This window comes from Pantherophis guttatus, chromosome 3, assembly GCF_059756535.1.
Source record: "Pantherophis guttatus breed Tessera chromosome 3, ASM5975653v1, whole genome shotgun sequence".
Taxonomy (NCBI): domain Eukaryota; kingdom Metazoa; phylum Chordata; class Lepidosauria; order Squamata; family Colubridae; genus Pantherophis; species Pantherophis guttatus.
Window position 1 is genome coordinate 41,854,452 of NC_142065.1, and position 15,573 is coordinate 41,870,024.

The 15,573-nt window shown below is 36.8% G+C and overlaps 1 protein-coding gene across 2 annotated transcripts in view; it reads left to right on the forward strand.

The window, feature by feature from the left end:
• The window catches only part of KCND3 (potassium voltage-gated channel subfamily D member 3), a 344,280-nt gene that overhangs the window by 304,463 nt on the left and 24,244 nt on the right, over positions 1-15,573 (forward strand). For both annotated transcript variants that reach the window (XM_087889379.1, XM_034414303.3), the window contains exon 5: positions 12,581-12,673. In XM_087889379.1, the coding sequence (XP_087745505.1) occupies positions 12,581-12,673 (93 nt within the window). The remainder of the gene's footprint in view (positions 1-12,580; positions 12,674-15,573) is intronic.

The window sequence follows — 15,573 nt, forward strand, 5'->3', positions numbered from 1 at the left end:
AATCTTTTAGAGCAAGGTTTAAGATAACTCCACTCCATCTTATCTTGTCATTTTTGTAGGTAGGCTTGAATTCTGCTTTAATCAGTTCTATAAAGGTAAAGGTTCCCCTCGCACATTTGTGCTAGTCGTTCCCGACTCTAGGGGGTGGTGCTCATCTCCGTTTCAAAGCTGAAGAGCCAGTGCTATCCAAAGACATTTCCGTGGTCATGTGGCCAGCATGATTAAACACCAAAAGCGCATGGAACTCTGTTACCTTCCCACCAAAGGTGGTCCCTATTTTTCTACTTGTATTTTTTACGTGCTTTCGAACTGCTAGGTTGGCAGAAGCTGGGACAAGTAATGGGAGCTCACCCCATTACGTGGCACTGGGGATTCAAATCGCTGAACTGCTGACCTTTCAATTGACAAGCTCAGTGTCTTAGCCACTGAGCCACCACATCTCTAATCAGTTCTATAGTAGATGCTAAATATACATGTCTCTATATTTTAATAATATTAAATGAAGTTAATTGCTAAATTATGAAAATTAATATTAACAATAAAATCAGACTCAATTGACAAGTAATCACATCATGCAGGTTAACAAAGCCATTATTTTCCAATGAAACATTTGGATGGTCATCAATCACCACTATGTTTTGTATGTTTGTTAATTATAGGCAAAGTCCATTGTTAGATCCATTTCTACATACCAAAATGCTTAAATTCCTTACACTACAAAGTTATCAGGTCAATAATTCTGCTACTTGGAATCTCTGAAAATAGTAACCATCTTAATTTTCTTTTATAAGCACAAAAGACAGGATTCAGACTTAGATATTTAGCCTTGGCCACTGGAATATTTCATCAGAATCCTAACATTCAACTGGCCTAAGCTAAATATAATAAAGTAGGATGGAAGTTAAGGGAAGCAAATTTCATCAGCAGCTTTTCCAATGTCTCTGAGGGGAAAAAAGATTTCAATTTTGTTAGAAGCCCAGGAGAAGGCCTGCCAAAAACCATATTTAAGATTTCAATTTCACTAGAATTAATAACTAACTAGGTTGGAAATAAGGATGAATGCATTATATCTCTTCAATTTCAGAGATTTTTAGGGTTTTTTCCCTGAGGGCTTTTTAGAAACAAAGGATCATGATATTATTGTCAGAATACTACAACCCTGTGTTTTTCTGAATTATGGATTTTTCTCCCAAACTGGAATTATTTTTTTTTCCTCTAATAAAACACAACTATGGACTCAGTTTGCAAAGAACAAATTACCTTTAATAAATTGCAACAGGTTCAATTTACTAACTTTTAATAAAATATTCAAATGATAATGATTAAGGGCAATAAATTGATCAGTCTGACTGACTCTTTTTCCATCTTTCTTTGTTGGATTTCAGCTTTTTAGCAATAGCATTTAGACTTATATATCACTGCATAGTGATTTATAGTACTCTCTAAGTGGTTTACAACTCCAGCATATTGGCCCCAACAGTCTGGGTCCTTATTTTACCAACCTTGAAAGGATAGAAGGCTGAGTCAACCTTGAGCCAGTCAGAATTGAACTCCAGGCTGTGGGCAAAGTTAGCTTGCAATATTGCATTCTAACCACTGCACCACCAAGCTTCGGTACGCCACCATGGCTCCTTTTACCACCTTAATGAGTTAAAAATGATTAATTTATTTTTCTACTTGTTTCTACCTTTTGATTATGAAATAGTGATATTATAGTGGGACAAAGGTGTTGCATTAAATCTCATCATTTTGGGAGAGAAGCTGGTATTGGCTTACTTGACAAACTATTCCTTTCTCTTTTATGCCCAGGAATTCTGGAGATTACAGGACAAAACAATTGGAGAGTAGAGGGAAAGGATGCTATTAAGTATAGCTGTTCAAAGCTCCAAAGGAGTATTTTGATTTAAAACCCCTTTATTGAATCAACCCATCAAAGCTGATTCACAAATTGAAGCAGGAACATGCTTCAAAGCAAAACAATCAAATCTAATCAGGTGGTTCAAGAACATATCATAACTTTGAACTTATTTTATAGATTTTGTGGTTTTTCTTCTGCTTCAGAATTTGCAACAGTCAATACACATCAGGGTTATTCATAACTGCTACAGGCCTAGAATGTTCTAATAATCTCCAAAGCATTCATTTTCTCCTGTGCTGATCTTGCAGGTGTCTAGCATCCCATTATCTGAATGGTTAGATTTGCACTTTCCCAATATACAAAGTTGTAGCTTCACTTTTATGAAGAATACTGTGTTGTGGGTGTAGAGCAGTGTTTCTGACATGTTGTGAATAGCTAGCAAATAATTCTATTACCTCATCTCCTAGGCTGCCATAGCACTGTTGAGATGCAACACTAACATGATTTGAATTTCATTCATTCTCTTAGCCTGCAACTTCTTTTATGCTACAACCTTAAAATTTATTCTAACTTGTACAAATGGAATGATACATTTCTATGCTGGTTTTGTCAGTGCAACTGGAAATTTACTTAAATTCTCTTAGCAGTCTAAATTTGAATTCAAAGATGTTCAATCTAGTATGCATGTTTGGGTCAGTTCCTACTTTTAAACTATGTAAAATTAGGGCAGGTTTAAGTCTCTTGACAATGAGAAATTGGATACCAAGTTAACACTTAAAGGTGCTGGCATAAATTTTATTTCATTTTAAGAATGGGATTGGCAAGATTATGAAGGCTACTTGTATCTCACTACTGTATAACTGAAAGGATAGTCATTCCAGGGGTGGGGGGCAAGACTGGCAAACCCATCTTTCCAAGGATTACCTCAATTCCTGATGTCCAACTAAACTCTACTTATTTTGCTATTTAAGCCTATGGTCTAAGCCAGAGTCCCTTGGCAGTTGGGCGGCATAGAAATGCGACAAAATAAAATAAAAAAAATAAAAAAATATGGTTCCTTATTTTGTTTTCTGGAACAACTCACTTTAGCTATATCTTCTGTATAATACTATAGCATGAATATATATATATATATATATATACACACACACACAATGAATATTTTGGAATATTCTTCCCTAAATGTTACTTTATCTTGAAATACTGAATGGTATTGAAACACTTGGAGAGATCACACAAGGAGAATAAGAATATTTTTGAGCTAGAAAAGTTATTCAAATAAAAGTAGAGAAAAGATCCAAAACAGTAATAGAAAATCCCATTGTTGGTCACAGGATATGGTTGTCAACAAATTGTTACAAAGAACTCTTCTGGAAGAATCTCCAAAACAGTACTTTCTTCTCATGTATCTTTTATTCTAAGTTGTAAATATGGATTCAAATTTGCAAACCGTTGTCATGTTAAACTCTATCTATTGTAGAAGTTGTGTTGTCTTCTGTTCACTAAGGGCATCACTGAAATGTACAAATAAACCAGGGGTGAAATGCTCCCGGTTCGGACCGGATCGCCCGATCTGGTAGTGATGGCGGCGGGTAGCAAAGAGACCAGAGAACCGGTAGCAAAAATCCCTGCGCCCGCCCCTCCCATGCGCAGCTGAGCCGCACGATCATCAGAGACTGTTTTTTTTTAAAGCATTTTTTTCTACAACCTCTTCTGACAAAAAAATGCTTTTAAAAGTTAAAAAAAAGCCTCTGATGATCGCGCGGCTCAGCTGGGATCATCAGAGGCTTTTCAAAGCATTTTTTTCTACAACCTCTTACATTTTTTAATACCTCTCTGCCGATCAGGCAACTCAGCTGGGATCGTCAGAGAGGCTTTTTAAAAAATACCTCTCTGCCCATCAGGCAACTCAGCTGGGATCATCAGAGAGGTATTTTTTAAAAAGCCTCTCTGACGATCCCAGCTGAGTTGCCTGATCGGCAGAGGCTTTTCAAAGCATTAGAAAAAATGCTTTGAAAAGTTTTTTTTTAAAGTTGGCCACGCCCACCCAGTCACATTACCCCCCCCGCACACCAAGCCACGCCCACAGAACCGGTAGTAACAAATTTTACATTTGACCCCTGAAGTAAACCTTTGTGTACAAACAAACAAAAGAAAATACTTCTAATGTGCCCTCCAGGCCAAATGTGCATTGCTTATTATCTGATACCATGCCTTCTGATCTTATTAATAAAATTTATAATATCTGTGTGTAGGCAGAGCGAGGGGGAAGAACATGCATGATCAGACAGACAGACACACACAGAGAGACACATACTCACTGATGTATTACCATCAGAGACATCTATTTACATATTTTTAATATATTCTCTCTAGCTACATCAATGTTTATAGTGTAGGGACAATTAATTTATTCAATTTTTTTAATTCAGATTGTCCAATCTTACTCTTGGTTGATTCTAATGGCCAAGCTAACAGCCATCATAATAAGAAAATATAAAGTTTATTTTCACGTAGAACTGCAAAAATGTAGTCATGGAGGATGAGTAGGAGAATAGAACTCCATTTAATAAAGTAATCATCAGGAATAGAATTAAAACTAGAGGCAGCATCAAACGTTTTTCAAATTATTGCTGTCTACAGCTTTATTGCCCACTAAAACCAGGTGCCAGTTTTACTTAATGGGGAAAAAGCATTTAACAGTCACATGTAGTTTTTTCCCCCCTCAAATAATATGTCTTAGAAATCTTGCTATCAAGCATATTGCACCCTTTGGACACAGCACAGTGTTGTCGTGACTTGGCTCCTGCTCCCAATGCCAGCTCCAATGAGTTAATAAAAGTCTATGATTTAACTATGCAACCCCAGGGAAGATGCTGCAGGAATCTAAATCAGACTCTAGACTGCTTGATGTTTTTATAGCATCACGGATTCTTGAAACAGATGTGCAGAACTTCCTGGAACTTGTTTCTGCTCTTTTCTTTTACCTGTTGTTTTCATAAATTCCTTCCATCAGTGAAATCCTGCCAAGTATCATCAGTCTAAATACAGCCCCCCTATACACAAATACACAGAGCTAAAAAGAAATGGGAAAGTATGTTGCTGAAATGATGTTTTGTAAAACTGCAGGTATTTGGATATTATATTTCTGCTTTATATAAATTAAAAAACAAATCATAGCATTCAATATTAAGAAATATACTAAGCTCATGAATAGAATAGAATAGAATAGAATAGAATAGAATAGAATAGAATAGAATAGAATAGAATAGAATAGCTGATATATGTCTTCTGATTATGATTTATATAGAATACCTGATAGATAAATGTGATGCAATTCTGCTCTGTTTCTTATCACCACAAACATTATTACAAGCATTACATTTCCCTTTGTCTTGAACTGAACTGAGACTACAGACTGACCCACAGTAAATCTGCTAGCCTAACTCTTGAGTATTCATGGTTCAAATATAACCTCCTTAATAGAATCTCAGTTCTTCTTCCACTGTGCTTATCAAAATGCTTTTGCTTTCCCTCCAATACATTATGGCAGATATGGATTAGTAGATAATAGTAATACTACAGTTATTAGCTGCCCGAATTCAGGTTGCTGTCTATAAAAGCTTACATTCCTTCCTTGTTAAACAGTAAATATACAAATCGAGTTTATAAAGCTAATAGATCATAAAGCCCTTCTATGCTGCCCTCTGTTGCCAAATTTTCAAAAATTACTCATTTCAGAAGGAAATGGGAATGCAATTCTCCTAAGAATCTCAGTTCTCGGAAAAGATCTAAGGCCAACACTGCATTTAAACTACAGACCTAAACTGGCAGATTAGTGGAACTTTTTTTTTCTTGAGTAGATACATAACCCTGTATATGCATAGATAGAACATGGATCACATTTAGATCCTCAGTTTAGTTCCAGCAGCCATCTAGTGGATTGAGGCTGACTTAATGCTTTTTTGTTTTAAATTCTGTAGGTCATTGACTTAATGTACTTGATTGCATTGCCAAATTTATACTGTAAATTGCAGAATTTAAAGCCACAGTGAATGGCTCATCAAAATGTAAGCCTAACCCCTCTGAAGATATTACTGTGTCATTGCTATGTCCCCTTTGACTTTCAGATGCCACTGATAGTGCTGATGTGCTGCTACCAGTTCCGAAAAAGGCCTGTTCCTTCTCTTTACTGCGCCTGCAAACAACAGTGCCACCAATTCATGGACTGCACTTAGCCTTATTAGACAGAAACCTGATGAAATCTCCTTACTGATGGTGCTGACACTACATAACCATACTATCAAAAATTACCATTAAAAAGATACATTTTAAAAAATGAGCTCTTACATGACTAAAGCATAGATTGGATGAAGTGGCACCCTCCAGCTCCCTTTAATCAAATGCTGCCATTTAGTGGGGGCTAAGAAGTGTGCCTTTTCCATAGGAGACTGTGTCCTATGAAACACCCTTCCCTTGGGATCCCGCAGGCCCTCACTCTTTTAGGCTTCTAGAAAGCCATATAAATACAGTTAGTGCTCAACTTACAACCACAATTGAGCCCAAAATGTATGTTGCTAAGTGAGAAATTTGTTAAGTGAGTTTTGCTACATTTGCTACGACTTTTCTGGCCACATTTCTTAAGTGAATCACACTGCCGTTGTTAAGTTAGTAACATGGTTGTTAAGTGAATATGGCTTCCCCATTGACTTTGCTTGTCAGAAGGTCACATGACCTTGGGACACTGCAATTGTCATAAATGTAAGTCAGTTGTCAAGCATCTGAATTTTGATCATGTGACCACAGGGATGCTGCAATGGTTGTTATTATGTGAACAATTTGGAAGAGTAAACTTCACAACATTTTGATCCAAATGGGTGAGACCTGAAAGTTAATAGATGTACCTTTGGATGAAGTTGAAGGAAAGATTGTTTAGCATTATATACATTCCTAAAATGTAAAAAAATATCCACCAGTACTGTATATGACAACTTATTTGAAAACATGCAGAAAAAGTGAGCTATTCTGATATCATATTGCCAGAATTCTTCAAAATGAGCAAGTATAGCAAGAGGGCCAAAATAAACCATGGAAACTTCTGTGATTTGTATAGTGTGATATTTAAAGCAGGACCTCTGGCTTTTTCCCATCACAACAACTCAGAAAAGAAAGTCAGATTAAATCTTTTCTTTTAGCTTTGGCTTATTAAGGCATCCTTCTTTACACGTTATGCAAAATTAGAATAGAATAGAATAGAATAGAATAGAATAGAATAGAATAGAATAGAATAGAATAGAATAGAATAGAATAACAGAGTTGGAAGGGACCTTGGAGGTCTTCTAGTCCAACCCCCTGCTTAGGCAGGAACCCTATACCATAGGAGTAGCTTTTCCTGGTCGCAACATAAAAAGAGCTCTGCCAAATCAGATCAAAAGACAATAGGTTTATCTTAGCCTTTTTAGCCTGTCTTCTTCAACTGGAGAACAGATTGAAACTTAGTAGGATCAGATTCAGGAAACAACTAATGCCCTACAGTTGGCAGCCTAGTTGTTCACCTCTGCACTCATGGTGCCTATACCCACTCCAACTGCTTCCTTTCCAACTATTTCATTCTTTGGTGTGTCTATGTGTGCACTGCTGTACTTTGAGAATGAAGCTAGAGAATCAGGGTTCAATGGAATAGCCTAACCGGAAAAGTATCTGGAGCTCAGCTATTTCTAATTGTTGCATAATTTAGATAATACCAGGGGTGGGTTCTAAATTTTTTTACTACCGGTTCTGTGGGTATGGCTTATTTTGTGGGTGTGACTTGATGGTCATGTGACAATTATTTAGGATTTAGCAGAGGTACTGGTCCACCAGGCTTTTAACTGCTTGCAGAGCTGTACCGATCTACTCATGTATTTTTGCAGGCACTGGTCTACCCATTTATTTTTGCAGGCACTGATCTACTGATGTATTTTTGCAGGCACTGGTCTACCCATTTATTTTTGCAGGCACCTCTCTACTCATTTGTTTTCTTTTAACACTGATCAGCTGTAGGACGGCCCTTTGAAGCCCCGCAGCAAGAGTTTAAACAGTTTTTTTCCTTCTAGCCATCAGCTGGGACTCAGGAGGCAGCAATAGATTGGGGGTAGGGCCAAATAAAAGGTAAGAATAACATGGGGGCGGGGGGGCAGAACCGGTTCAGTGACCTCATATTGTCACCGCTACCAGCTCAGCGGAACCGGGCGGAACTGAGAGGAACCCACCACTGAATAATACCTCTGTTAAAGAGCCATTGTCTCATCTTTAATATCATATTGTAACCAACTAGAAGCTTACAAACAGGATACAACAGAAATAACTTTATTCTCTTTCTGCTCTCCTATAGTTGCTATTTAAGATGTGCTCTTTGTGACCCAGGAAATAATATACTGATATCAAAACTATTCTTCCATGAACTGAGTCTTAATTCCGTCTAAATTGATGGCTATCAATTGGTGGCAATTTCCATATGTGATGTACAAAGACATAACTCCATCAGTATTGATTTTTTCCATTGTATTAATTTTATTTATTTTTTTAAACAAACGTCTAAAACAGATTGCAAGCGGCCAAGTCAATGCAACTATATAAAGCTTGAAAGCTAAAATTATAAAATAGGATAATTATAACAAGGGCAAGACAGAATCACAATACATGATGTAGCAGTATAACTTCTGAAGAAAAAAATATGTATCCACAATTGTCATACCACCATATCCAGTGGTGGGATTCAACCAGTTCACACCACTTCGGGAGAACCGGTTGTTAACTTTCTGAGCAGTTTGGTGAACTGGTTGCTGGAAGAAATCGTTAGGGCAGAGAACCGATTGTTAAATTATTTGAATCCCACCACTGACCATATCCCCATTCAGCCTCTCATCTTTGCTCTGTTAGAATTATGAAATATAAAATTTGGAGTCAATAACTGCAATTTATAGTGATGCCATAATAACAGAAATAATAATATTCATTATCATACAGTAAATGCATTTTTAATGATTCTCTAAGATATGTCTTTGTCAAACACCAATCCAAGTTAAAGGAGCTGTTTGGAGCGCATAATTACTGATTTAACATATTTAATGGTTTTTGAAAGTCCCAACTACTGAACACAAATAAAATTGATGGCAATGATTAAAGAAGACATGCTGTGAAATTGAGGTGAAGTTCAAGGTCAGGAAATTTAAATTAAATACACACACATACTTAGCCATGTCATTTCTAAAGCATAGCAACAAAAAAAGGGACACTAAAAATAATATATATATATGATTCTAGGCAAATCATGTCCTTGAATCACAAAATTAGTGATATGCACTGCCCATTCACTAGGGCATTTATTGTACCTCAAAGAATTTCAGCCACAGAGGTTAATTTGATGAGTATCCTTTAAATAGGTGATGTCCTCATTAGATCAGCATTACAGCTATATTCCAAAAAATGGGTCATTCACAGGAGTTAGAATGACCTTCTGCAATTTATTGCATTTAATTGAGTTGATGAAAATGTCTAGCAAATTTCATTTGCCATTTCTGAATATGCCGAAATAAATATAAGAAAAGGAAGTAATGCAATGTTATTGTTTTGCCAACTTACAAATTGTTTTCAGAAAATTCTTAAAACAAGGTAGATTTGTTCCAGACTTTGATTCCTTGATGCTCTAGGATTGCTTCAAAATAGACTCTTCAAGGACTCTTTCAAGGAGGCACAAAAAGAAAACAAAATGGCCACCAATCACTAACTTAATCTAAATAATCCAGACTGCAGTTGTTATTTTCAGAAGAGGGCTATAGTTCAGATGATGGAACATGTGTTTTGCATGCAAAAATTCCAGATCAGATCCAGATACATAAATTCTAGTTGAGGTATGATTCAGTATAAGAAGCTTCTCATATCCTCAGGTTTCACTCCTAGTTTTAGGTAATAGTGTGCCATTGAAATAACCCAGAAAGGACTCAGATAAAGCTGTAGAACTATAGAGTTGTGAACATAGCCTTGCTTGGAACAAAATTCCATTTCCTTTAAGCTGACATGTGTTTCTTGAACCACAATAGGTAAATAACTGTAATAAGGCTGAATTATCATCAAGCAATCTGTAATGGGAGGTGCTTAATTATTGTCTTTAATTCAACCAGACAGCATCCATCTGTGCACATAAAAGTACAGATGGTAGGTATGGGACAAAAAACATAAGCTGCAACCCTATCAAGGACTTGTGCAAGGTAATAGCTATAAACAATATTTCACTTTATGGTGAATCAAATTAACGATGGCCTTGGAAATGCCTGTAAAGGATTTCCATTTGTTGCAAAACATTGCTCATGTACACATAGTCACATGATGTGATCTGGGTGCTTGGCAATCTGATCACATCTAGTCCCCCAGCTGATCACACCAAGCCCCCCCCCCCCCGCATTCATGTGATTACCATTCACAATCCTCTCTGCCAGCTTCCCTAAAAAGTCAGTACAGAAGTCAACAGGGAAGGTTGCAAGCTGCTACGCTCTTTTCATCTCTGGGGGCTGATTGAAAGAGCTCCGTTCCAAATGTTTTCAGCTCCAAACAAGCAGACCCAAAGCTGAAATCCTTTTTCAAGGAGCTGCCTGCTGTTGAATTTCAGATCTGTACCGATTTGCATGGAGCTGAAATCCTTTGTGCCTGCACAGAACTGAAATCCTATCAGCTCTCCCAAGTGAATGAGACAGGATACATATCTATATGAGCAAAATCTACTTTATTATAAGGCCACACTAACAGATTCGTGCAAGTCTGAAAGTACAAAACTTCCTGCCACCCTTTTAACTGCTTTATCAAGGCAGGTCCTTTCTAAATTTCTTTCTCTGACCATGAAGCCACTGGGGGGTTGGGGGGGTTGCCTCTGTTGTCTGGTTGTTTCCTATGCAGCATCTCTTCCTCTCTTTCCCCAAGGTAATTTCCACAGTCCATTATACTGCCAAAGGATTTCAACTTCATGCCTACTTGCACAAGCTGAATTCCTTTAGCAGGAAGCTGAAAATTCTGCTTACATTTTGGAATAGAGTATTTTCAGCTCCTGAGTGGAGATGCAGGAGCACAGGTACCTCAAGGTGCCTCACACCCTTTATCTGGGACTTTGACTGGCAAGATTGCTTAGTGACTCCGTCTAGGAATGCCAAGATTGCTATCGCTGAGTGAAGCCATCATGTGATCTCTTGCTTAACAACTGCTTTGCTCAATGACAGATATTCCAGTTCAAATTGTGGTCATATGTCAAGATTGTGCCATGTCTTCATGTTTATTTATTTATTTATTTATTATTTATTTATTAATCAAATTTCTATACTGCCCTACTCCCGAAGGACTCAGGGTGGTGAACAGCCAAGATAAAATACAGATAATACAAATATTAAAAATCCCTTAAAACTATTAAATATTTTGGCCAAAACACAGATTAAAACACCCAATTTATAAAATCACGAATTAAAAATTTAAAAGAGGAGAGTTAGGCCAGGCCAGCCTGCTGAAATAAAAAAGTTTTGAGAGCACGACGAAACGTGCGCAGGTCCGGGATCCTCTGTATCTCTGGGAGGAGCTCGTTCCAGATGGTAGGTGCCCCCACAGAGAAGGCTCTCCCCCTGGGGGCCGCCAGTCGACACTGTTTGGCCGACGGCACCCTGAGGAGCCCCTCTCTATGGGAGCGTACTGGTCGGTGAGAGGCTATTGGTAGCAGAAGGCGGTCTCGTAAATACCCCGGTCCGATGTCATGGAGCGCTCTAAAGGTGGTAACCAAAACCTTGAAGCATTTTTTCTAAATGCTTTTAAAGCCTCTGACGATCCCAGCTGACTTGCCTGATCGGCAGAGGCTTTTTTTTCCTTTTAAAAACAGTTTTTTTCTATAACCTCTTCGGCTGAAGAGGTTGTAGAAAAAATGCTTTTAAAAGCCTCTGATGATCCCAGCTGAGCTGCGCGATCATCGGAGGCTTTTTTTTTTTACTTTTAAAAGTAATTTTTTTTCGGCCAAAGAGGTTGTAGAAAAAATGCTTTTAAAAATTAAAAAAAGCCTTTGATAATTATGCGGCTCAACTGGGCAATGGGGGTGGGCAGGAATTTTTGCTACCGGTTCTCCGAACTACCCACCTCCATCGCTACCAGATCAGGCGATCCGGTCCGAACCAGGAGCATTTCACCCCTGATATTTAGGCAATTTTTAGATTGTCTGGTATGTTTCTGTTGATTCTATTAACCAGGAATAAAATCTTCTTGATTATGTTGTAGCAAAAGCAATCTGGACAGCTATTGCAGCACTTTACCATGGAATAAGATTCTCCCAGTCTGTTGTTCTGGTCTGGATTAGAATGCACATAACCTTACAATCACTGTCCAGCTGGGGATTAGGGAAGACAACAACTAAGCTTAATTTGGTAGCTTTACCTGCCAATCTGTCTTTCTTTCTATCTCTGTCTTCACCCTTGTTTAACGGGGGAGGGGGAAGTTTACAGTCCTCTTCTTCCCTTTTTTAAATTTAACTACATGTATTGGGATAACCCTATGCAGTAGAACTAGGACTCCTTTTTATTACGCAAGGATATTGAAGCTCAAGAGCACTTATTTGTCTTTTTCTCGCTCATCTTTTCCATATTGCACTTTCAGATGCTGGACATGATTGCTATTTTCTCTGTACCAATTGTCTCATGGATGCCTTTTCTGTCTGCTTAGGGGTCTATGGAAGATGAGCACAATATCAGCAAAGCCACATCTATCATTGAAAGTCAGCATCACCACCTGCTGCATTGCCTGGAAAAAACAACTGTAAGTAGAAAGAGGGAGTTCTTTTGAGTCTTGTTTCACTCAAGCCCATGCAGTTAAAACAACAACAGCAACAACAACAACAGAAAAGGGGGTTATATATTAAATTTAGCCTGCCAGGATTGAGTCAATATTGAGTCTTGATAAGCCTAATTTTAATTGGAGTGCCATATTCTCCTCCTTCCCTGTAATAATGTTGTTATTACATTATGATTTATTGCAAATATGCAAAACTGTTATCAAATACACTTGTTAACTACAGTTGGGGGGGGGGAAAGAAGCTGAAAAGGAAATATGTGCATAAGTTCTGAAATAGAAGTATGAAACCCGAGCAAGTTATTCATTGGCTACTCAATAATCATACTACAGTATTTAGAGTAAGAGTGAACAATGAATGGCCCTCTATATGTTTATTACACATGCCCTCATCTTTCACCGTTAACTATGCTGGGTAGGGCTGCTAAGATTTGGAAGTACTGTAAGGAACATCTAGAAGGCCATTTCTGTGGATCCATGATTAATATGAAAGCAATCTGCTGTATACCAAAGGACATTGCTCTCTTAGTTACCTTTGTAATTTGATCAAACTACCTTTGTAGTTTGATCATTTGGCCAGATGTGCCAGTATATGTGTATATGGAATATGCCCCTAAGTGCATATTGAAGGCTCCTAGTTGCTCTATGCAACTACCTCGTAATGATTACTGTTGCATTGGTATCCGTATCTTTATTATCTTAATAAACATTTTATTTTATTTATTATTTTACCCTTCTTTAAATTATAACATTTTCAGTCTTATCCTGCCTGTGTTGCTTTTTATACAAAGCAATAGACCTTCTTAAATGTATGAATTATACATGAGAAAAGTCCTATGAAGGCCTCTTGTGGGTACAGAATGCAAAGCCTTGGAGGAATTGTTGTCATTGTTGCAGCTGTAGGAACAAATAGAAAACCTTCACATCGAGAGCACAGAAGAAGAAAAAAAGAGAATTCTGGAGAATAGTGTATTACATAAGCATGTTCTACTATATGCAATAAATATTGCAAACATGTCTTGAATACTATCTCCACAATGAGAGCTAACAGAAAAATTCAGAAGGCATGTATTCACCTAACGTTAGTGAATACGTACAGCTAGCAAATATAGTTTATCTACTGTATTCTTCTTCTAGGCATAAGAAGGAAAGTGTATGTCCCTACAATTGCTACAGCTATTTTTAAAATCTTGGGTGTTTTCCCGTTAAAATATTTAAAATTCTTAAAACTTAAGAAGACATGTATGTGTGTGTATATATATTTGTTTTCTGAGGTTTTTGCGGTTGTTTGTATTTAGGTCTTTGGTTATTCGGGTTTTCCCCCACGTAAAATTAAAAGTGTCTTGGCGACATTTCGACGAAGTCTCATTCATCATCTTCAGGTTGACACCAGCCTGAAGATGACGAATGAGACTTTGTCGAAACATCGCCAAGACACTTCCAATTTTACGCGGGAGAAAACCCGAATAACCAAAGACCTATATATATATGTGTGTGTGTGTGTGTGTGTGTGTGTGTGTGTGTGTATCAAACTATTGTAAAAATACGAGTTCCAGGTATATTAGTAAAGAATGAAGGAGACATTCTTCGAGCTCTGGAATTTAAAATTTTTAAATAATTAAAAAAAATTATTCTACTGACAAAAGCTTAATAGAATAAAACCTTTCAATTATTTTAAAATTTTAAGTTCCAGAGCTCACAGAATGTCTGCTTCTTTCTTTACACACACACACACACACACACACACACACACACACACACACACATATATATATATATATATATATATATATATATATATATATATATAATCATGTAATTGTTTTATAATTTAGGAAAGATACATCAATAGTAAGGGAAATTCATAAGTCTGTTCTTCAGATTGAATTTATGTTATACACAAAAGTATTTTTGCATTTTCAAACCTACAAATTTGTGTTAAATAGCAGGTAATAAAACCTGCATCCTGATTCTGATTGAACCATAACAAAGGAGTACATTCTGACAAAGAATGTAATTATTTTCCTTTGAGCACAGAGGTACGGACATGGTTTATCCTATTCCTAAAATATTCCAAACAAAACCTACAAATTATTTTTCAAGGTTATTAGTATATCTCAATCCCTGATGATAATGATGATGATGATGATGATAATGTGTTGCCTTGCAGGATTTAGAAAAATATGTGAGAAAATAGATTATTAATTACATGAACTGCTTAAAATATTATAGCTTATTAAACTGGGGTTTTCCAAATTATATGAAATGCATATTTATGTTTTAAATTACATTATTTATAACTTAAATAAATGGTGAGCCACAATGAGACCTGAATTCAAAGTTTTTCTTAGCCATGAATCTGACTATGTGTTTTTAGTTAAATCATACTGCTGTTGTGAACATTAAATGGTATATCTTGATACCTGCTCTGGTTGAAAAATGGAATACACACACATACATACTGTGTACACACAAATACACACACCTAATGTAATCCCATTACAGAATTACAGAATAAACAGGGGAAGAGTAAGAACAAGGTACTCTCCCCAACTAAACATTATGAATACTGTGTTTGGATGGATTGTGGGGCACAATATCATTCCAGCTCCCTTCAATATGTATTATATATTTTTCAGAAGCTAGCTATATTGTCAGAATAATCTATTCAATGAATAACAATGATTCAAATAATTAGTTGTTGAATTATTTTCAGCATAATTAACGGGGAATAGTCAAATACATTTCTAAAACTTTGGAGATTGGCTGTTTAAAGAAATAATTAATGAGCAAAGTATATGCAATCTGAATGAATAAGAATAAATTATTCACCAATCAGCTGAAATCTCTATCTACCAGAAATAGTA